This window comes from Sardina pilchardus, chromosome 23 (genome assembly GCF_963854185.1).
Source record: "Sardina pilchardus chromosome 23, fSarPil1.1, whole genome shotgun sequence".
Lineage (NCBI taxonomy): Eukaryota > Metazoa > Chordata > Actinopteri > Clupeiformes > Clupeidae > Sardina > Sardina pilchardus.
In genome coordinates, this window is record NC_085016.1 from 21,845,330 (window position 1) to 21,869,546 (window position 24,217).

General features: G+C 45.9%; 1 protein-coding gene across 1 annotated transcript in view; it reads left to right on the forward strand.

The window, feature by feature from the left end:
• scn1lab (sodium channel, voltage-gated, type I like, alpha b) overlaps positions 1–9,570 on the forward strand; it is a 37,694-nt gene extending 28,124 nt beyond the window's left edge. Inside the window, exons 21-27 of the mRNA XM_062527452.1 lie at positions 2,065–2,340; positions 2,932–2,985; positions 3,583–3,720; positions 3,850–3,954; positions 4,255–4,525; positions 5,197–6,203; positions 6,237–9,570. Coding sequence (XP_062383436.1) covers positions 2,065–2,340; positions 2,932–2,985; positions 3,583–3,720; positions 3,850–3,954; positions 4,255–4,525; positions 5,197–6,203; positions 6,237–6,431 — 2,046 coding nt within the window. The 3' untranslated portion in view covers positions 6,432–9,570. The remainder of the gene's footprint in view (positions 1–2,064; positions 2,341–2,931; positions 2,986–3,582; positions 3,721–3,849; positions 3,955–4,254; positions 4,526–5,196; positions 6,204–6,236) is intronic.
• The last annotated feature ends 14,647 nt before the right edge of the window (positions 9,571–24,217 follow it).

Consider the following 24,217-nt stretch of genomic DNA (forward strand, 5'->3'; position numbering starts at 1 on the left):
TCGAAGTTCTCCGATGTTGATGATGTTCTGTGCTGCATGCATGCTGTACTGTAGTAGTGTATTGAATAGTGTGTAACGCTGGTCCTTCTGTACTGTAGCTGGAGACTCTACTGCATGAACTGTGTGTTTCTCTCTGGTGCTCTGCAGCACTTCTGTGTCGTCAGTTGTGGTGCTCTATAACGTGTCATTTCTTTCTCTGTGTCTCTATTGTGTCTTCTTTTCATTTGCAGTAAACAAATGTAGTGACGTCATCGTGCCTCTACAAGGTTTTGTGTTTCGGCTTTGTTGTTGATATTATCATTATGTGATAAGTATGTGTGTGAATGTTTGCTTATTTGTAAGCCATGTAGTTTTGTCCCTTCTAATTTCTTCAACTGTGATTATAGCACTTTGTCGTTGTTAGGTATCAGTATGCTTACTCACTCAAGATAATGATCTCAAGCAGTAACTCCAGTGCTTTGAAGGAACATGGCAACATTTTTGGGAAGTTAGCTTATTCTCTGCCACTTTTGGAGGCTATATAATAGCCTAGTGGGTTCTGACCACCTCAATGAACTATGCTAAGCTAGGCTAACGTTGGGCACATGAGACTGAGTTACTGCACGGTTACTTCACTATGGAGCCCTGGAGGGGTCATGGCAAAATGTTTTACATGTGTAGAGAATGTGTGCTTGTTTTACTACAATTGTGCGCTCGATTTACTAATTTGTGCTTTGGTTTTATTCAAATGTGCTCTCATTTTATTAAATCGTTCTCTCGTTTTTGTAAGTGCACACGGTTACTTCACAGAGATGTGGAGGGTAAATGTATCGTCTTGTCTACTGTAACTCTGGGGGAGGCGGTGAATTAGCAAATTTCCCAGAATGTTGACGTGTTCCTCTAAACCATGAGTGAAAAATTAGTCTACTAATCAGATTGTGAGAGTTTTTTAGTTTCCCAACCTCAGTATAAAAAATCTCTTTTTCATAGCCTTAGCTCACATATGTGTATGTATCTGTTGTGTGTTTGTGTGTGTGTGTGTGTGTGTGTGTTTGTGTGGGTGTGTGTACGTGTGTGTGTGCGTGTGCGTGTGCGTTTGAGTGTGCGTGTGCGTGCCAACCAACCAGAATAGGCCTATAAGCAGACATTTGGGTTGTCCTCATTTTGGTCAATTTGTCCTCACTTTATAGACACTTTATAGTCCTTCTTTTTAGAGTGGTCGGTGCTCACCCTATTTCTGCTTAGTAATAGTAGCACACAAGTAGCCTCTACTTCCCAAATACAAATTATGACTATCAACTGCCGTTAGAGTCAACGTTATCTTGCATTACGCAATTTTCACAAAGTATTGTGAGTGTGAGTAATCACACTGTTCAATACTGTTAACAATCTAAGCATATTGTTTGGCTTGGCCTTTACTGTGACAAGATAGTGAAGAGAGAGACAGGAAGCGAATCAAACCTGGGTTCCCGTGGGCACAAATGTGGTATTGGCACTGTAGCCAGTTGCGTCACAGCGACACGCTATTATTGATGAAGATTATTTCATGATTTACTGCACACAGTTTATTTTCCCAACTGTTTCCATCAGACTATATCTTAGCTTGTCACACAATTTTCTAACATGTCTTTCTAACACCATAACCTCACAATCTGCAAACCTCACACGGAATCTGCAAATCACTATTTCTCAGTAACCGTTCATTTAATTTCCTAAAATACAATTTGCAAAACACCACACTGCAGCGAAACACCACCTCTGTGGGTCATATGGTGGCATGTGGTGGCATCTGTGGGGGTGTATGACCTCTGTGTGTGTGTGTGTGTGTGTGTGTGTGTGTGTGTGTGTGTGTGTGTGGGTGGGTATTTGACCTGTGTATGTGTGTGTGTGTGTGTGTGTGTGTGTGTGTATGAGTGACCTCTGTGTGTGTGTGTGTGTGTGTGTGTGTGTGTGTGTGTGTGTGTGTGTGAGTGTGTATGACCTGTGTGTGTGTGTGTGTGTGTGTGTGTGTGTGTATGACCGTGTGTGTGTCTATGTATAACCTGTGTGTGTGTATGTATAACCTGTGTGTGCGTCTCCCCACAGGTGGTGGTGAACGCTCTGCTGGGCGCCATCCCCTCCATCATGAACGTGCTGCTGGTGTGCCTCATCTTCTGGCTCATCTTCAGCATCATGGGCGTCAACCTGTTCGCCGGCAAGTACTACCACTGCGTCAACAGCACCACCGACGAGCTGCTGCCCGTCTCGCTGGTCAACAACAAGACGGAGTGCCTGGCACTGGTCAACGACAGCGCCCGCTGGAAGAACGTCAAGATCAACTTCGACAACGTGGGCGCTGGCTACCTGGCACTGCTGCAAGTGGTGAGTAGTAGGGGGGGTGTCGGGAGGATGTAAGGTCATCGTTATGCAGCTATTATATATAGCTGACAGATAACTATTAAACACAAGATTGTTTCAATACGTTGTGCTGTCGAGTCTTGTTTTTAGTGATAGAGCTCATGTCTATTCAGCTAAACTGATGTGGTTTCACTTTATTATTATAATCACCTGTTGTTGTTCTTGTGTGTGTGTGTTTGTGTGTGTGTGTGCACGCGCTCGTGCGACTCACGTGTATGCAAGTTATAGTTAGAGGTTTCCCATAAATTATTTAAATTAATTGGCAAATGAGAACAATATAATGGTTATGGATGATAATGGTGTGGTTATGGTATATGTACTCCCAACAGAGTCACAGAGCTTGTGTCTATTTGGCTGAACTCATGTTTCCTGTCTTTATTACCAGAGACCAGAGACTGCTACCAGTAATAAATGAGACCGATGTGCATCGTACAGTGTTCCTTAACCGTGTTAGTGACTGACCTCATTCTCTCTCTCTCTCTCTCTCTCTCTCTCTCTCTCTCTCTCTCTCTCTCTATCTCTCTCTTTCTCTCTCTCACACACACTTGCTCTCAGGCTACATTTAAAGGATGGATGGATATCATGTATGCGGCTGTGGACTCTCGCAATGTAAGAGTTTGTGTATAGACACACTAACAGACTGTGTCTGGTCTCTTCTGCTTGACTGATTAGAAAAACAACACAGAAAGAGGAAATCCCTCTTGCTGTTATTCGAAGGGGTTTCGAACGGGATTGGCTACAACACTTTTAGGGATTTATTTATTTACTTGAATATAGTGTCACTGCTTCATTGTTTACCGGAAGTTGTTGTTGCTGTTGTTCAGAATCAGAATCAGAATCACCTTTATTGGCCAGGTTTGCATAAACAAACAAAGAATTTGACTCCGGTTAACCTTTGCTCTCAAGTACAACACTCAACAATAACTTAAAAAGAATCAAATGAAAACATACAGAACAGTTGTTGCTAGCGATAGTAGTGGTAATATTAATAGTCTTTATTTTTGTGTAAGTGTATAGTTGTACATTGTCGGAGATAACTGGTAACTGTGGTGGTGTTATCGTAACGACTGGCGAGCTGGCTTGCATGCAGTGGCCTGAAAAGGTGTGGGGCCAGTTTCCAGCTTCCGCCATTGTGCCCTTGTAGCAAGGCACTCACCTTCTAAATGAGGAGATGTCAATGTAACGGAGTATATGTATTTTCCATAGCTGGAGGATCAGCCCATGTACGAGGTGAACCTGTACATGTATCTCTACTTCGTCATCTTCATCATCTTCGGCTCCTTCTTCACCCTCAACCTCTTCATTGGTGTCATCATCGACAACTTCAACCAGCAGAAGAAAAAGATAAGAGCTCCTCTCTGGTTTTGCATATTTTCACTGTCATTGAGGTGGCAAATGTTCCCTTTTTCATTCCCTTTATATTGAATCAATGATTTTTGAGGTTGTAACCAGTTTTTGCTTTGGTCCCTTTACTTTGGAGGTCAGGACATCTTCATGACAGAGGAACAGAAGAAGTATTACAATGCCATGAAGAAGCTCGGGTCCAAGAAACCACAGAAACCAATTCCAAGGCCAACGGTAGAATATCAGTGTTCTCATTACCATATACAGTAACTGTTTACGTATTTGGTGAGGAATAACAAAAAGATCCTTGAAAATAGTCTGCTATGCTGACTAGTCTGTGTTCTGTAAAACGCTTTGGGTTGCACTCAGTGCACGTTAAATGCGCTATATAAATAAACGTACCTTACCTTACCTAGTCTGCTAATCTGCATTTCAGACCTGTGTCTCCAAAAATGGTTGACATTTCTTTTACGTGTGTACGATGGTAAGGAATAATCAGTGGCTGCCTCTCTCTCTGTCTTTTCAACTCCTCAGAACAAGTTCCAGGGCTGCGTGTTTGACTTTGTCACCAGGCAAGCCTTCGACATCGTTATTATGATTCTGATCTGCCTGAACATGGTGACTATGATGGTGGAAACGGACGACCAGACCACGGACATGGACAACTGCCTCTACTGGATCAACCTGGTCTTCATTGTTCTCTTCACTGGCGAGTGTAGCCTCAAGATGATCTCGCTGAGACACTATTACTTCTCTCTTGGATGGAACATTTTCGACTTTGTGGTGGTCATCTTGTCCATTGTTGGTAAGATCCTACACATTCAGTTTAACTTAAGCTTTAATCACTCAATTACATCTGGTTTTTACCTTTACACTTCGTAGTATAAATTGGCTAGAATTTGGATTTCGACTGGCAGCTCGAGCTGGAAATCTGCACATCTATCTCCTCTGTTCCCTGCCAGAACTTTTGGCTCCAATCACAAACTAGCTCATCCAAAAGATGCACCGGATCATTAGTCTGATTGGTTGAATGATTATCCAAGCCAGAGCGGTAGATAAAACAGAGTGGCGACACTCCCATAGACCTCCATAGGAAAAAATGGCACCCCAGACAGTCCTGCCCCTCCTCCGAGAGAGCACGCTTCTCGTGCAGTAGAAATAAAGCACAGATTCCCCATACTAATGCTCAGTCTTAAAAGATTGAGCTTAGTGTGGTGATAACCAGACTATAAATAGACCCCATGTAATTGACAGATGACAAAACAAGGCCTGTTTACTATTATCTATAGTATTTTGCTAAACTGTAACTCACACTTAACGAAACTATCATGGTGCACTGTATTATCATCTAAGAGTAGGGGGCAGTGTTCCATGGAAGTGAAATGCAGCATCAGTTCTTTCACAGAACAGAATCAGGACTGAACCTGTTGTTTGGTAGACAGTCATTTATGATGCGCATTCTTTTCCCCATCACAGGTATGTTCCTCTCAGACGTCATCGAGAAGTACTTTGTGTCGCCGACGCTGTTCCGAGTCATCCGCCTCGCTCGGATCGGCCGCATCCTGCGTCTCATCAAAGGGGCCAAGGGCATCCGCACGCTTCTCTTCGCCCTCATGATGTCCCTTCCCGCTCTCTTCAACATCGGCCTCCTCCTCTTCCTGGTCATGTTCATCTACGCCATCTTCGGCATGTCCAACTTCGCCTACGTGAAGCACGAGGCGGGCATCGACGACCTGTTCAACTTCGAGACGTTCGGCAACTCCATGCTCTGCCTGTTCCAGATCACCACGTCGGCCGGCTGGGACGGACTCCTGGCGCCCATCCTGAACAACAAGGAGCCCGACTGCAGCTACCGCATGGAGCACCCGGGCAGCTCGGTGCGCGGCAACTGCGGCAACCCCTCGGTGGGCATCTTCTTCTTCGTCTCGTACATCATCATCTGCTTCCTGATCGTGGTCAACATGTACATCGCCGTCATCCTGGAGAACTTCAGCGTGGCCACGGAGGAGAGCGCCGAGCCGCTGAGCGAGGACGACTTCGAGATGTTCTACGAGGTGTGGGAGCGCTTCGACCCGGACGCCACGCAGTTCGTGGAGTACCACAAGCTGCCCGAGTTCGCCGACGCGCTCGACCCGCCGCTGCGCATCCCCAAGCCCAACAAGATCCAGCTGATCGCCATGGACCTGCCCATGGTGAGCGGCGACCGCATCCACTGCCTGGACATCCTCTTCGCGTTCACCCTGCGCGTGCTCGGCGAGGAGGGCGAGATGGACGCCCTGCGCGGTCAGATGGAGGAGCGCTTCATGGCGTCCAACCCCTCCAAGGTGTCCTACGAGCCCATCACCACCACGCTGCGCCGCAAGCAGGAGGAGATGTCCGCCACCATCATCCAGCGCGCCTTCCGACGCCACCGCCTGCGCCAGACGGTCAAGCGCGCCTGCCTCATGTACCGCCAGGGCCGGCTGCTGCAGGACGGCGAGGCCGTCATCGACCGCGGCGGCGGCGGCGGCAGCGAGAAAGCGCCCGACAAGGAGGTGCTGGTGATCGTCAAGTTCAACGAGAACTCGGCCTCGGACAAAACGGACATGACCCCGTCGTCGGCCTCGCCGCCCTCCTACAACAGCGTGGCCAAGTCCGACAAGGACAAGTACGAGAAGGACAGGCGGGAGAAGGAGGACAAAGCGAAAGACACTCGGGACAGGAAGAAGTGAAGTGGGACTGGACCAGACTGGACGGGGCCCCCCCTGGGCAGAACCTGAGACGGATGGGAAAACGAGGGACGGTTTACAGACGTTGGGAGACTGACCGGTGTGTCATTTTATGGATGGCAGAGCTTGGGAACCTCCCCCACCAAACGGTGTGAGTGTATGTATGTATGTATGTGTGTGTGTGTGTGTGTGTGTGTGTGTGGTATGACAACAATGTGAACTGAGCTAGCAGACACATTATGAATGGTGGTGGTGTGGGGAGGTTTTTTGGGGGGAATTGCTCATGTAAGTGAATGGTGCCGCAACATAGGGAATGCCACAAACTGGTGGTTACTGTAGGTATGACTGATGAAGCCCTGCGATGTGCATTCCCCCCATTGTAGGACACAGTGCTGCTAAAAGCGAGCGATAGAGGCCACTTCCGAGTCTCCAACAAGGGAATGTGCATTTCTAAGATTTAATTTATTATTCTGAGTGTTGTAACAATCTGGAAGACAAACTGTATACTGTTATGTCTGCCTGTAGCTAGTGCTCCTACTACAGTCAGCCAGTGTCTTGAATAACAAATGCTGTATTATTTGCTTGCCTTCTTGCCATCTTTTTATGTTTTTGTTTGTATTTCTTTTTTTAAACAAGAAAAAAACAAAAACGGGATCTCAATTATACGGCACGTCAAGGTTTTCTACTCATTTTTGATTGTGACTATAATAAAGCTTATCCCGGTGCAATCGCAGAACACACAAACAAATGAATGACCTCCTCCAGGAGTCTAAGGTCACAATGTAAGTCACAGCTTAGAGAACTAACTAGAAGCCCTGGAGGTTGACAAACAGGAATGTGGCTGGTTAAAAGCCTCAAACTAATGTACACAAGCACCTGGTCAGGCCCTCTATATCAGCAAGCTGGATCAACACAGTTTACTTCAGCCAAGTTGAGCTGAGGCTGTGGACTCATGAGAGAGAGAGAGGCTGTGGACTCGTGAGAGAGAGAGAGGCTGTGGACTTGTGAGAGAGAGGGAGGCTGTGGACTCGCATGACGTCGAGATTGTAGACTTGTGTGAGGTTGAGGTTGTTGACTTGCGTGAGGCTGTTAACTCACATGAGATTGAGGTTGCAGACTCAACTGAGGTGGAGGCTTTAGACTCGACTAGTCTCACTTGAGACTGAGGCTGTAGACTCCCGGAGGGATGAGGTTGTAGATTGAGGCTGTTGACTTGCGTGACATTGAGGTTGTTGACTAGCGTGAGGTTGAGGCTATTGACTTACACAAGGCTGTATCAAGCTGTATCAAATCAAGTGAGGTTGTGGTTGTAGACCCAACCTTGGTGGAGACTGTAGTCTCTCGTAAGGATGAGGTTGTGGATTCATGTGAGATTGAGGCAGTAGTCTAACGTGAGGTTGAGGCTGTAAACCTCTGTGGGATTGAGGCTGCAGAATCAGGTGAGGTTGTGGTTGTAGACCCAACTAAGGTGGAGGCTGTAGACTCACATGAGGTTGAGACTAGTCTCATGTAAGATTGAGGCTGTAGTCTCTCGTAAGGATGAGGTTGTAGATTCATGCCAGATTGAGGCTGTAGACTCACAGGATTTTGAGGTTCTCATGACACTGAGGTAGACTCATGGCACTGAGGTTGTCAACTCAAGTGAGGTGGCCCAAAGTGAGGAAATGTCAAGTGAAGAGCTGGCCGAGCAGAGCGAGGTTCAGTTTCGTCTGGCCGTGTTCCATGAATAAGACTGAGACTGAGGTTGAGTCGAGCTTCACAGCCGAACAGAGCCTGAATGTGCACCTGTCTACAGGTGCAACACAACAAATGACACACACATCACAAATCAAAATAGAATGTCCTCTCATCTCAGAGATTTCCAATCCTTCAAACACTCTTTCACTCATTCTCTCTCTCTGTATTTCTTGTCTGCTTGTTTCATCATGTCTGCTGTTTTTTTTTTTTCCATTCTGCCTAAATTTCCAGAACAAATAGAAAACAGAAAACACACAAAAAATCTTTCTAGAGGAGAAAATCTAGACTCACACATTTCTGCAAGTCGAAAACATATAGAGTGTGGATTTCAGTGTCTGTCTTTAACAGTACATGGTAGTTCATTTCAATCTGAATGAGCTATTTTTCATTCTATAGTAATCTATTGGGTGGTGACATGTTTGTATATAATGTACTCAAAGGTGTGGGCACACTATGTATCACAGCTATGTATGTGCTTGTGAAGAGCACTCTTCCTGATTCTGTTACCTATCATATTGTATATGGGTGCATATTACTTCTGTGGTAGTGAATGCGTGTGAATGTACGAATGGGTAGTGTGTTTATGTCTGTGTGTGTGTGTGTGTGCGCGTGCATTAGTGTGCTTGTACGCCCTTGTGCATATTTGCAAATTGTATGTATGAGCAGGGTGTGTGTGTGTGTATGTATGTATGTGTATGTTTGTTTGTGTGTCTGTCTGTTTACACTTGTGTATGAGAGTATGTATACAGTCGAATTGGACTTTGCTTTCTAATTATCACGAATAGTGTTTATAATGTAAATAGTAGTTTTAAACTCATGAATTTCCATGCTTTCTCGTCAGTTTTTTAATCATCAAGTTTGTTTACATTTCTGCTCAGTAACTGGTGAGACCACAAAGCATTGTGTGTCTATGGTAAATGTTTTCAGAACTATGATGCGATCAGTAGCCATCATTATCCATATGCCTTTAGTGTGGGTAGTCAACTGCATGCTGAATAGTAACTCGCCACACAGTGACATTATTTTAAAAAGCCAAAAGAATAAAGATCATATTTTTTGTACGGAAATGTCTGTTCAGTTTCTTCAATTTGTTTTTGTGTTTGATTTTATTTTCCCTCATGCATACAAATTTGATTACAGACAAATGTTTATATTTCTGTTTTTATGTCTGGCACAGCGAAGTGCTGGATGAAATACATATATATTTGATTTTAGAAATCATTTTAATTTCAGTTGGTTTGGGGACATGTTTCATATATATATACAGTAAATATATTTAATTTCCTTTCCCCTCAGAGATCTATGGATGTTCACTTAACAAAAGCGATATTTTGGATTTGTTATAGTGTGCACTGTGTGACATTTTTGTTCAGACCAAAGATGTGACAGACGCTGACATCTGAGTCCTCTCTTTTGATTCTCTTTTCAAAAATAAAGCACATTTTTGGGAAGCATATGCCACAGACAAGTAGTATGTTCATTATGAATGCATGAGTGTGAGCCATTGAAGGTGTGTGGAGAGGAGAGTGATGGTGGTGGTGGTGGTGGTGGTGGTAGGGGGGGTTGCAGCTGTTAAAGAACTGTTGGCATTTTGTGGAAAACCGAAGCTAGATGCCAGCAGTCAACAGGGGCACAGATGGCAGTCGAAGGGTATTTCTCTGGCATGGGCAATCCACTCCAAGGGCTTTGAGAGAGCGTACGTACAGCTAGCTTGGTATTGGGAGTTTCGATCTGGAGTGCAGAGTTCGTGCCAGCTCGAGCACCAGCTCTGATGGAGCTGAAAAGGTGGGTGGAGGGGTGTGTATGAGAGGGGGAAGACAAGGGAGGGCTAAAATTAGTGCTGTCTTTTGTGAGCCACAGAGCGGTGGCTGTGGCTGTACACCCCACCTCCCCACCCTCCCCAACACACACACACACACACACACACTCACACTCTATGACTCATGCAGTTTGCATTTGGTCACACAAAGACAGTGTCCTCAGACACATCGCAGGACTCCACTTGTGTATTTTTTTGTGTGCGCTTCTATCAGCGTGAGTGTGTGTGTGTGTGTGTGTGTGTGTGTGTGTGTGTGTGTGTGTAGGTGGATGGAGGGGAGGGAGTGGTGTACTGTGTTTACATGTATGTCTGTGTATTTGTGTGTGCATGTTTCTCTCTCTCTCTCTCTCTCTCTGTGTGTGTATGTACAACATTCTGCTATTCATTAGCCTTGAAAATAGGCATGGTACACACACATACATTATACACAACGTGGTGACATTAGACAGTGAGAAAGAGACAGTGTGTGTGTGTGAGAGAGAGAGAGAGAGAGAGAGAGAGAGAGAGGGAGGAAGGAAAGAGAGAGGGGGAGAAGCATCAGGAACACTCTCCAATCAGACACCATGATCCTGTTGGAAATTCTCTCCTCCTGTTGCTTAGCAACCTGACATCACAGTGCCTGCGCCAGTGATTGATCAGCTGTACCTTCCCAGAATGCTTTTGGCTGGTGTCAAGCAGGCTTCCCTTGCCCCACCCCCGACCACAGAAAACACACACAGCACCTCCCACAATTAATGTGTGTTGACTGCATTATAGATCTGTCAGTAAGGAGAGCAGATGTATTCTAAAAGTATAACCACTGTGCTGTGTCTGTGTCTGTGCCTGTGTGCGTGTGTGTGTGTGTGTGTGTGTGTGTGTGTGTGTGTGTGTCTGTCTGTGTGTGTGTGTGTGTGTGTGTGTGTGTGTGTGTGTGTGTGTGTGTGTGTGTGTGTGCGTGTGTGTGTGCGTGCATGTGTTTGTGTGTGTGTGAGACAGAGTGCGAGTGTGTGAGTGAACAGGTCAAACCATTCATCCCTCCTCCCCCCTCAGCTCCCCAAGGACTAGAAGAGTACAAACAGACACACAGGTCTGCTATGTCATCTGCGCATACTTGACTGGCCTTTAGCCGGCACAGATGATGCTAAACATTACAGAATAGCAGTACAGGCCAGTCCGTTCCAAACACATCAAAGTAGACTGAAAGCATGTTACACAATCATGAAACCTACTGTACAAGCCTACAAAAATGCATGCTACACCTGCTTAGGCCAACTTCAAAACCACCACTGCTAAGAAAAATACGGTTTTGTACTGTATGTTGCACAGATGTACGATGCACCTGTATTTGTATGACTCAAACTCAAACACACTTTAACATCAAATTTAATATCCTATTATTTGAGTATGTAGCACAGACATTCTACACACCTGTGTGTTCATGACTTGAGCTTGAATATGCAACCTGGAATTGAATATCCTGTTTTACAAAGCCCTATTCAGACTTAAAGGGCATGGTGGACCTTTTGTGATTGTGTTTGCTATCTATATTATGCACAGTGTTTGTCTATAGGACAGCATTCACAAGCCCTTTGTTGACATCTGATGTGAAATTTAGTGGAAGGCTCTTTTGCAAAGACACGGTTACTGGACGTGTGGTGTTTAAGATTAGTGTTTTGTGTGTGAGAGAGATAAAGAGAAAAAGAGAGAGAATCAGTTGGCTATTTATTGACTCACAGACTACAGCTACATAAAATAGCTCTTAAAAAAATGTTGGTTTTACTTTTTTTTTATATATTCAACAGATTTGGCCCAGTCCCCAAAATTGAGTAAACAATTTTAAAAGTGCACTTCATCTTTTCTTTGAACTCAATTGGAATCTACTGCTGCTTGGTACCCTTAATTAGTTTACATCTGAAGTCTGTGGTATACCAATGTAAAAAAAAAAGTCTTCCCTATTATTCCTCTGGGTGATTTTTATGTGTTCAGTTTAAGGCTTGCCAACAAGAATCAGTCAGAGATGCAATTAACAGATACAAGAATACTGAGAATTTCCAGTAACTACCTTCTACCTTCAGGATCAAGGCCTACACTAATGTACAGTACGTTTAGGGGCACTTGAAAAAAACATTTTACGAGACAAAACTACAGAGCATGTTAGAGAATATCTCTGCGGAATTTGATGTGGAGCATCCTCTGTTGTGTGCATGAAAAGATTATTTAAATATTGTAATACAGTTATACAAGGCTTTTTGAATCTGGCTCAAATGTGCCAAGCCCAACACCTGAGACTGAGCACGCAAATGATGCCAGCCTCAACTGCAGTTACAGAGGAAATGGTCCAAGTGCCCCAGTCCCCTGGCTTTGAAAAGCCAAGCCTGCCACCTAGTGGTCACCTCAGGGAGCAAACATTGAAACATCTGAGTACCATTCTAGATTTAGCCATGGAACATCATTTTATGGTCAATTTTCAAGCCAGAAAAATCCAGCTGATGACAACTTAATTTGAGTTTAAAATGATAATTCGACATGGAATAAGTACATTTCATGAAAAAAAGAAAGTGACAGGATTCAGTGTAGGAGAGAGAGAAGAGACAATGAAAGGAAAGAAATCAGGTGGTCATAAAAAGAGAAAAGAGAAGAAATTTCCGTTCCACTCCATTATAGACAGATTACCAGCTGAGATCAGTTGCATCGTTTTTTTTTTATCAGGGCAGCAGTTTTCAGATTACATTATGCGCTCACATAATTGCAAAATGGTTTTCGAATGGTTTCTCAGTTAGCCTTTTGAAATGATGGAGGACAGTGTTTTTACACAAGTTAAAAGAAACAAAACCATGTTAATACCACATCGACTGCCCCTGCGTATTAACCTCATAGCTGAAGAAATTTTGCAAAACCAATGCATAAGGCGCAGCAAGTAGTTGGGAAATTATGGTAGGTAGATATTGCATTAAAGGTCAGCCACTTCTAATGTACACCATTAATGATGAATACAAAGGCCTCTCTAAGTGACTCTAAACTTTTGAACGGTAGTGTATATCCATTGAAAGATCAAATTAATGGACCAGTTTCTGTCCATGTCATAACATTTTTTGGACGCCTGGATGCTTCTGTCCAGCTCCCCTACATACTGTAACCTAGCGGCCACTTTGTCCCCTCAGCCATCTCTACTGACTGGTGAACTGGTTAGTGCTCACTGATGGCCACTCATTGTAGGGTGACCAGACGTCAGGGGACAGTCTCCATTTTTGGTTGCCTGTCGACTGTCCCTGGGGAAGTACAGAAAAACTACCTACTGTATGTCCCCATTTTTTGAAGATTTGTATTTCAATCAGATTGACAGTTAAACTGAAAATGTCCCCGTATTTTCTGGTCACCTTAACTCAGTGGCTAGTGTGCATTGGTCTCTAGTTTAACTCCTAAAGAGCAAGATGGCCAACACTCAAACGGCAAGCGGACGTCCACACTAGCGCTCCACACAGGAGGCACACGCGCTCAGTGTTCACCATCGCCAGAGGCTGGATCTCCTTACAGCAGGATCAGCGCTACATCCTGCTACACATGTGCAGGCTCCAAGCCTGGCTGAACAGTCATCGGGCCTTTCTAAGTGACTCCAAACATTTAAACGGTAAGTGTATATCCATTGAAAGATCAAATAAATGGACCAGTTTCTGTCCACCTTCTTCAATTCTTTCCTACACATGTGCAGGCTCCAAGCCTGGCTGAACAGTCATCCAGTATCCACCCATTGGGGGAGAGACACAGGTGACTCACAGTGGACAATCAGTGCTGGACAGCACTGGCCTTCTGCCGCTCCCCAGGCTGTCTGACTCACAAGCGAGTGGCGTCTATGGATGCCTCTCTAAGCGGTTGGCGAGTCGTGCGTGTACGATGGCCATACGGTCAGCGAGATGTAGACAAGCACACAAAGGCGCCTCCACACCGACGTACTGGGGCTATACACTTGTGTTTCTAGCCCTGAAACATGTCCGCCCCCTGGCTGTCTGGTTGTCATGTAGTGCTCAAAATGGACCGCACAGTGTCAGTGGCGTAGAACAACCACCGGGGTGGCCTGTGCGTTCTGCAGCTCTGCCATCTAGCGAGGAGACATGCTGTTGTGGGCACACACATCTGTTGTCACGATGTGCTGTCAAATGATGTCCATTTGCCTGGTGCACAGAATACAGTACCTGGCGTGGACCTATTGTACATGATGCCACCCGCACAAGGGAGAGTGGTGCTCGAACCCTCCGAGTCGAACTGATCTAGAGACTGCCCACTGCCAGTTGGGATTCGCGATTCACAACTGCTGGGGCTGGAACGTGTTCCCACACACACGGCCGCACACACTCCTGTGAACCCTCTGCCACGTTCTGTGGTCATCCCAGCGCTGAGCTCAGCCGGCCACTCGGTGATATTGGCCGGCCCTCACTGGCCCACCCGGCTATGAATGTCAGATCTCAGGTCGATGCTGTGCGGTCAGCCATGGCAGCTGCTGATGCGCAGGGACCCCCCTGATGCAGATGGACGGGTCAATATGGCACCTAGAGCCTGAGAGTTTGTCTTACCCATTGGGGGGTCTACTGAGAGGAGTGCTGCCCCTCCCTTACTCACTGAGACCATTCAGAACATAGGAGTGCCATCCACACAGTCTTTCTACTGTGTATGTTTGCTGACTGGTCTGGTGCACCACCAATGATTGTGACCCCAGTGATGTGTCCCATGGAACTGGTGCTCATGTTCTTATACACTTTGATTCATTCATTTGAGCAGGGATACTCTGCCTCCACTCAGAGTGTATACTTGGTGGCTATGTCTGCCTGCCACTCAGGCTGGTCCTGGTGTCTCTGGTGATCCACCCCTTCATGTCCTGCTTCCTACAAGATGTCCGGCCCCTGGCCACAATATTGATGCCCCCTGTGGGGCTTCATGGTGGTGCTGAAAGCCCTCATTAGCGCACCCTTTAAGCCCCTAGACGAGTGCTTATGTTGTTTAATTAATTTAATTTTACTTATAGAGTGCCAAAACATTACACGTCTCATGGCTTTACAGAGTGCTTAACATTCAGAGAGGGTCCATGAGCGACAGAGGCGAGGAAAAACTCCCTAGAATTGGGGATACATATAGGAAGAAACCTCGGACAGATCCACGACTCAAGGTCCCAACCCATCTGCCTAGGGTCAGTTGCAGTACAGTAAGGTCATTTTTAGTGTCAGAAAGTTCAAATAGTCCAGTGTAGGGGCTTCATGGTGGGCCGAATGCCCTCGGTAGTGCACAGTTCAAGCCCCTGCGTACTGTAGACGAGATAGCGCTTATGGCGTTGTCTCTTAGAGCAGTGCTGCTGCTCTAACATCAGTTAAACAGATGAATGACCTGATGAATGACCTGACGGCTCTCTCGGTGAACTCTGCTTGTGTGCACTTCGCTGCGGGCGATTCCAAGGTTGTCTTACATACGAACCCCTTTCATGAACCCATGGTGCTGTGCTCAGCCCTGCGGAAGAGAGTCATCAAGCTTCCCACCTTTTGCCCTGACGTTCACAGGAAAAGATGTGGTATCACAAACTCCACCCAGTGAGAACGCTGTGCTGTATGCTTACAACAATCTGAATGTGCCCCTTGTGCAAGACTGAACAGCTGTTAGTTAGTTTGTTACAGGGACAAGGCAGTGTATTACTAAGTTTGATGCATATCTTAAGTATTTAGATATACACAAATATATAAATAAATAATCAATCAAGTCAGCTATATTTCTAGTTATTATTGACTGAGATGTGGCCTATATTTCAAATACCCGTCATTTCTGTTTCCCCAGCATTAAAATGCTGACACATTACAGGATGTCCTGGTGTATTCCGCCTCTCTGCCCACACTAAAAGAAATGTTTCAAATGAAATGTCAAGTAGAGGATGAAAATGACATTAATAACATGCAATTATACAACGTAATCACATACTTTGAGGTACACAGAAATGCATATGGATGTCAAGCAAGCACTTACCCTGATATGTGAAACCAGCCATGTTTGTGCTCATTCACATGCCACTTACATATACGGAATCAGTAAGAGAAATGTGTTAATGATTGTTTAATCACAAAGCAAGATTGCAAGATAGAGACTGCAGTTGACAACACAATTACAAGAAAAGAATCAAGAATCAAGTTACGACCTTCATTTTGAAGTTAAAGGCTGAAATTACCTCCTGTACCTTACCCCAACATACACAGAACTTATACAGAGGCAGATTCAGACTTTATTTTTTCAATAAATAAATCTCCTTTACATCACTGTAAAAGAACAAATGAAAAGAAGAGTGTTCAGAGTTGGACTAGCACGTATCAATTATATTTACAAGAATTTGGCACGTAAATCCAGAAATGTGGTTTCTTTTGAAAATAAGTCTTTTGTCTAGACATGAACATAATACACAATGTTAATAAACCTTTCCCAAAGGTTGTAGTTGTAAGGTTGATGTTGATAAACAATTTGTATTTACCAACACATATTGAAAGTGCCTTCACAGAATCTCCCTGGTGGTTGACCACTTAAGCACACACGATTCAACAAAGGGGAGTATGGCGGCTGTTTAGTATGGAGGTTGATGCCCAAAACAGGCCGTTCACAGGATATTACTTTGATAACATCCAACCTACAGAAAGTCTTTTCATCTCCAGCTAGAAGCCTGAGTCATGCTTTCGCAAACCATGAAGGATAGAAATCACAAAAAGAGAAGACGGAAAAGATATAGCTGTGTGCGGTACCGTGCAACCATAGGCCTATTCTTTTTACTCATCTTCAAGTATAGAAATTATTCTATGGCCATGAAAAGCCATCAAGTAACATGCATGTATTATCAAAATCAAAACATTCCAAATTACACATACAACCATAAATAACCAGACTTTACATAATACCCCTTTTTTTTAATGGGTCAGAACATCCATCATGAGGTTCGGTCAGTCGGTTGGCCAAACCCTCTGGATGCCCTCTGTGTGTCCAGGACCTCTGGAATAACTGACATCAAACCCCTGAGGCAGCCTCTAGACAATTCCAAGTGCTGCTGCCCTCAGATGATCCCGCATAGGGAAATCTGAAGAGTGATAAAGAGTCACCTTTTGACCTCTATCTGACAGTCAAGAGGACCAGAACAAGGTGTCTTTTTTTAGAAATGGCTAATTAGCTAGGCTTGATTGACCTCCACAGGCTTATTAGCGAGTCTGAGGTCATCTTTTTCTTCAGGCAGACAGGGCGGCTCGGCCTGGGGCTGCTTGGGGTCCTCTTTCGAATCTTGGTCCCCAACATGGCTTCCGTTCTCGACTGGCAGCTCTTGTGAGTTGCTGTTGAGAAAATTCTGGAACTCAACCTGCTGCTCCTTCTTTGTGGAGTCTTTAAAGTCCTCAGGGGTTGAATAGTTGTTTTTGTCATCGGTGACAGAGCAAATGGCTGTGGAATGTTCACCATTGGCTAAAATATAAGAATGATGTCCATTCTGGACCTGGGATTGGCTCATGTCTTTATAAGAGTCGGGCATGATACTGAAGGAATCGAGCGATGGCACCAAATTCAGATTTCTCGTACCGCAGAGTTTGGTGGCATTGTCAGTGCTGGCGGGCGCCACCGAGGAAAAGGACCCGTAGTGGTTGAAGTGGTTCTGATTGCACTCGTGCCCGTTGATGTGGTTGGTGGCGGCGGCGGCGTAGTCGGACATGGCGTGGTTGGAGTCCGTGTACTCGCCGCCGGCGTAGAGGGAGTCCTGCGCGTGGCCGGACATGGAGCCGTTGAGCGCGTCGTTCAGGACGGTGTAGCTGGGGTTGGCCACGGAGAGCGTGTAGCCGGAGGTGGTGTAGCTGGGCGCGCTGTGGGCGGGGGAGGTGCTGTAGCTGTTGGCCGAGGAGGAGTAGCCGGAGGAGGCGTGGAGGGCGGAGGCGGAGGTGTAGCTGTCCATGGGGTAGTACTGCGCCGAGGGGCTGCTGGAGTAGTAGGAGCCCAGGTCGGTGCCCTCGGCCTCCCGCAGGGCCTCGGAGAAGCTGGGCAGCGCCGGGAACACCATGCTGGAGGCCAGCGAGACGGAGGGCAGGGACACGGAGGGCAGGGACACGGAGGGGGAGCCCAGGCTCATCCGGTCCTCGCTGTTCCCCCATCTCCGCCTCTCCTCGTCATCTTCGTCGTCCTCGTCCTCGTCATCCTCGTCCAGGTCGCTGCCCACCAGGCTGTGGGTGGAGTCGGAGAGGCCGCTTAGCAGACTGCTGCTGTCTTCGTCCTCGTCCTGCTCGGACTCCTCCTCCTCCTCCTCGGTCTCCTCTTCCTCCTCCTCGTCCTCGTCCTCCTCCTCTTCCTCCTCCTCGTCTTCGTCCTCGTCGCAGTACTCCTCCTCCGACTCCGGCAGACACGACTCGGCCTCGTTAGCCGCGTCCAGGTGCACGCCGGGAGCCTCCATCAAAGCGCGGTCCGAGTCGCGCTGCGACGGCGGGGCGAGGGGGCTATGGTCGCCATGGTAACCGTTGCCGGCGGCGGCGGCGGCGAGGTAGAGGCTGTGCTGGTGCTGCTGCTGCTCCAGCTCCAGCTTCATGAGCGTGTGCAGGAAGTGGGTGCGCACGCGCGCCGGGTTGAACTCGATGCGCCCCGCCGCGTTCCCGCAGCCGTCCTTGGAGCAGCCGCACGGGAAGGACATACGGTCCACCTGGGTGGAGACGGACACACAAGGACACACACACACACACACACACAGTTTACTTCTTTATTCGGATTGACAGATAGACATTTATCATATACACAATCCCAATTTTGTTTAAAGGAGTCTTACACAGAATTAAAAGGTCTGCCCACTGAGTGTTCTAAGGATAAAGGTGACACCTACATCTCCCAATTATGCTAGATACTGAGCAGAATTTTGTGATTTGCTTGGCCCACACACACACACACACACACACACACACACACACACACACACACACACACACACACGCATTCGTGCCGATACACAAGTGTGTAGTGGTTAGGCTGTCAACCCAGTTTTAGTGATTTTTTTTTATGAGGTTTTGCAAGCTCTTGATGCGCATCCACCAATGAAGTTGTTTGTGAAATGATCTACAGTAACACAGTACTGAGAGGACCATGTGATGGTGGAGAAATGAGGGTACATGTCCTACAGTAGCTTCAACAGGTAAGCAGGAAACGTGATCATTATTCACTGAGAAGTACCTGTCAGGTATACCTTTCATCTCCCTAAACGGGTATCATTAACACCTGTAGCAGTCCTGTAACCTTTCAAAGGCCCGAGTGTCCTTCTTATTTACATCTCTACAGTAGCCAGGATCACACGTCTTTTAACATCCTTTCATGTGCAGAACTGAAATCAAACATGCAGGGCCCAAATAAAGAGCCAAGTCAGTCTATAGTCTATAACTGAGTAGTTCTGGTGTATGAGCTAACCCCATCATGTGGCATGACACAGCTATGAGCTGACCCACCCATGATTCTTGCTCATGGAATTAAATTTGCAAATAGATTTTGTAGAGCTAATTAGGTTTGTTTTTTGTTAGACTTTAGGTGCTGTACTTAGCCCAGTATTTAAATCAGGGTCCGTAGTCTGTCGATCAAAAGATATTTCTCCTTTTTTGTGCTCCTGAAGCAACATGTTGATTAGCTGAAATTGTCTCTATGCCAAGCACTTCCTGAAAAGCTTTTCAGCCAGCACAAACATTTCCGATGGACCGCCACTTGTGTCGTAGTGGCTATTGTTTTAACGTACCTGTTTACACGGACCTGGCTGGGTGTTGCACCTAGTTAATGAGCACTTTAAAATGCTGAAGAATTTATGCACGTGTCAAAGTTGAATAAAGAAGATATTTAGCGTCAGAGTGAACACGAAAGGAACAGAATATATAACAGAGGAGGCCGTTACAGACACTCCAGTGGAAATAAATGTGCTGGCTGAAGTGCCTTCCCTGGCATATAGTCCATTGTTTCTGATCCAAGCCACTATTCCGTTTCCAGAGCCGGGCCAGTGTGCGCCAACACCATCATTCTTTTAAAGGGATATTCCACCATTTTTGGAAATACGCTCATTTTCCACCTCCCCTCGAGCAAAACAATCGATATTTACCTTGTTCTCGTTCATCCAGCCATTCTGTGAGTCTGGCGATACAACTTTTAGCTTCAGCCTAGCATAGATCATTGAATCGGATTAGACCATTAGCTTCTCGCCTGCTAGCTTCATGTTTAAAAGTGACTAAGAGAACTGGTAATTTTCCCATTTAAAACGTTTCTCCTCTCAAGTTAGAAAGTGCAATAAGACCAACTGAAAATGAAACCTGCCGTTTTTCTAGGCTGATTTGACATGGAACTACACTCTCATCTGGCGTAATAATCGAGGCAACTTGCAAACGTACCACAGGCGCAGTGATATCATACGCAGCATCTGAAAATAGTCCCCATAGACAACAAGCAGCAGTAGTGCCAGTAGTGTGCAAGTTGCCTCGATTATTACGCCAGATGAAAGTGTAGTTCCATGTCAAATCAGCCTAGAAAAACGCCAGGTTTCATTTTCAGTTGGTCTTATTGCACTTTCTAACTTGAGAGGAGACACGTTTTAAATGAGAAAATTACCAGAAATCTTAGTCACCTTTAAACATGAAGCTAGCAGGCGAGAAGCTAATGGTCTAATCCAATTCAATGATCTATGCTAGGCTGAAGCTAAAAGTTGTATCGCCAGACTCACAGAATGGCTGGATGAACGGGAACAAGGTAAATATCGATTGTTTTGCTCGAGGGGAGGTGGAAAATGAGCGTATTTCCAAAAATGGCGGAATATCCCTTTAAGCACACTGCACACACAGCTCAGACTGGAGCGCTCAGCTAAACGTGACAAAAAGTGTAAGGGGTGGTCGTGCTCTAGGGGTTAGAAAACGGTCCCTATTAGTTCGTTGACCGTAAGTCAACCTGGAAAAGACCATCAGCTAAATGATGAGTAATATTCAAAACAATTAAGTTTAAAATTCACTGGAGGTCGGTTACACCAGTTAGCTCATAACTCCCTTTTAGCTATAGAATAGCTTTAGGCTAACTGGTCTAACCCACCTGCAGTGAATTATGCTTAGCTAGCTAGCTAACGCCTAACGGTAATGTATTAGTCTTAGACTGAGTCATTGCATGTATCCTCGTAACTACTGTAACTATGGGATAGAGAAATAGATTCTCTATTTGGCTTGGTTAGCTTGTTCCTTTAAAAAGGACATAGACTGGATGAATTGAGTATTGTACTCAAATTGTTAAAATAGAATATATTCAACTCTGATTTATAAAAAAACCCTCAAATTGCAATTTTACAAGCCCAATTAAAACCTTATATTTAGGCTGGGTATTGAAATGGTCCTTTTGACTAAATGGCGCCCTCTTTGGCAACCCCAATTGAACTCCAATGGCTTTGCGATATTTGACATCACAAGTAGGCTTTGTTCTAATTCGCCCATGTTCTACTGGCTATTTCTAAGTTCAAGATTTTCATATGAAGGAGGGCACAAGCATGCCTCATGTCCACGATATCTCTATGGTTACGCACAACCTCTCCTAATTCATCAAAACCATGACAAAAACGATTTCCATTCTATGTCTCCTTTAAGACGTTCAGGTGTGTTTTTACGAGGACGTTTCCTTACCTGGCACTTGATGCCGGCGAGGCTGCAGGCGCAGGTCTCGGGGCGGCAGCACCCGCGGCACTGGCAGCCGCACTCCTTGCGCGAGACGCGGATGGTGCGCAGCGTGTGGCGCTCCTGGCCGTCGATGCGGCGGACGCCCGAGGCGCGGAGGAGCGCGCGGCGCTTGCGGATGCCCAGCGGCTGCAGGAAGAAGTACTCGTCCACCTCGGCGCTCGCCACGTCGATCTCCTCCTCGCGGATCTCGGCCAGCGACAGCGCCGCCGCCGCCGCCTCCTCCGACTCCAGCACGCCGCTTTTGGTCAGCTGCGGGGGAGAACGGGCAAAGGTCAAGGTCATTCAGATGGTCAGTCAACACAAACGGTTCTCTAACGTACGTGGTACGACAAGAAAAAATAACTCTTTTAACGTAACAAAGCCCACTAGAAACGTCTGCACAGGGTTAGAAAACTGTTCTAAAATCCTGCACGTCAAGCCCACACCGCTGAACGCCGTGTCCGGTGGGTGCCGGCCTTCATGGGTTAAATGTGAAGTCAGGGACTGTGCAGGAAGTCACATTTGTTTGTGTTTATGTCTATATTTAAGCTTATTAACAGACAAAACACCCCTTCTTTTAGTATTCCCAGAGAAATTCCATGCTGGGTTTTGTTTGGGGGACAGGCTGCCTCCACTTGTTTCCAGCTTTCAGAGCCAGGGCTGGCAACAAAGACCTGTTTTTAATTTCAGTGTACTAACAGAATGGGCAGCTAGTGGTTGTGAGGAGATGATTACTGAATGTGACTAAAAAATGTTTGAAATCGCATAAAATCCCTACTAAAACTACACCTTTAAATGCAGAGGATACATTTCGATCAGGACTAACTTCAAAACTAACTTCAATGTTACTAAATCAGCATATGGACACATCCATTGGGAAATGTTGATGCAAAAATGGAACGGCTCACATAGCAGGAATGGATCTCCCATCAACTAAAGACATTCAAGTCATTTGTATCATACTCATGTTACTAATTGATAAAAATGAACTGTTGCTTTCAAAGACTTCACATCACTCATATTGTGTTGTTCACTGTTGATGAACATAAAGTGAAATCTGCAGTGACAGGTGGGTGTCTGAGTGTGCAGACCTTCAGTTTGATGGCGTTGAGTTTCTCCTCCTTGAGGTGGTCCCTGAGCATGTTGCGATGCCACCGCTCCTGCTCGCGGGCGAACTCGCCCAGGGTGAAGCGGCGGATGGAGCTGTGGCGCGGCGACATGCCCAGCGAGCTGCCGCCCTGCGTGGGCACGCTGGTGAAGCCCTGGCGCCGGCTGAAGTAGTAGACCGTCACGCCCTGGAAGCTCACGCCGCGCATGCGCATGCGCTTGCCACGCTTCAGGATGGACGAGGCTGCAGAGACAGAGAGAGAGAGAGGGAGGGAGGAGATGGAGAGAGAGAGGGAGATAGATGAAGAGATGAGAGAGAGAGAGAGAGAGAGGCAGAGAGGGAGAGAGATAGAGGGAAGGAGGGAGAGAGACAGAGGGGCAGGGAGGGAGAGAGACAGAGGGAGGGAGGGGTGGGGGAGAGAGATAGATAGATAGAAAGAGAGAGAGAGGGAGGGAAAGAAAGGTGGGTGAGAACATATAAGAGGAGGTCAGAGAGAGACAGACAGAGAGAAAGAGAGAGAGAAAAGAAGAAAGACAGATGAAGAGAGAGGAGTAGACAAGGAGATATACAAAACGAGCAAAAAACATACAAATAGAAAAAAAGGAAAGAAATGCAACAAGGAAAAGCAACAGATAGAATGAATGAAAAAGAAAGAAAGATAATGATAGCATATGATTGATACCATATAAATGGAAACATCCTTGCTCATGAACACAAAATGAAGATAGGCAGTGAATAATTGCTGTAATTTTCTCATCTATGCAATCACACATCATGACAGTTAAAATAACTTTTATTACACATTACTAAATGACATATTTATAGATAGCGAAAGCCCCAAGGTTTCCTCCAGATTGCGATAGTGAAGAATAGTGAAGTCCCTTTAGTATCATTCTGAAAGTAAGGTCAACAGACCTTGATATATAGCCACCAGAGGCCTTGCAGGCTCATAGGGGTAATATATATCTTAGATGTAAGCGGGAAAAATGTAGTTTCTTATAAAAAAAATGTTTTAAATATACACATATCTATTTTCCAAAACCAGTTAAGTATAGCATGTTACATATTGGCAGCTTATTCAACAAGTTAGAAATCAACTGAAAGCTCAGCTGTCCTGACTGACCCTGAGGTGACCTCCATCGCAATGCATGCTGGGATGGACACTCACGCATGAGTTGGGTGGTGGGGGGGTTGACGCTGTCGTTGCTGTTGCCACTGTCGCTAGCGGAGACGTCATCGAACTCTGGCAGCAGCGAGCAAGGGGAGGAGCCATCCTCCTCAGAGAACTTCCTCTTCAGGATGCCACTCATCGCTCTGGCCACGCCCCTACACTGGACGACAGAGAAAGAGGGAGAGGGAGGGAGAGAGAGAGGGAGAGAGAGAGAGAATGTTACAGATCAGTATTGTAATACAGGTGAATTGTATATGCAGGTAAAATAGAGCAAAAATGCTCTAA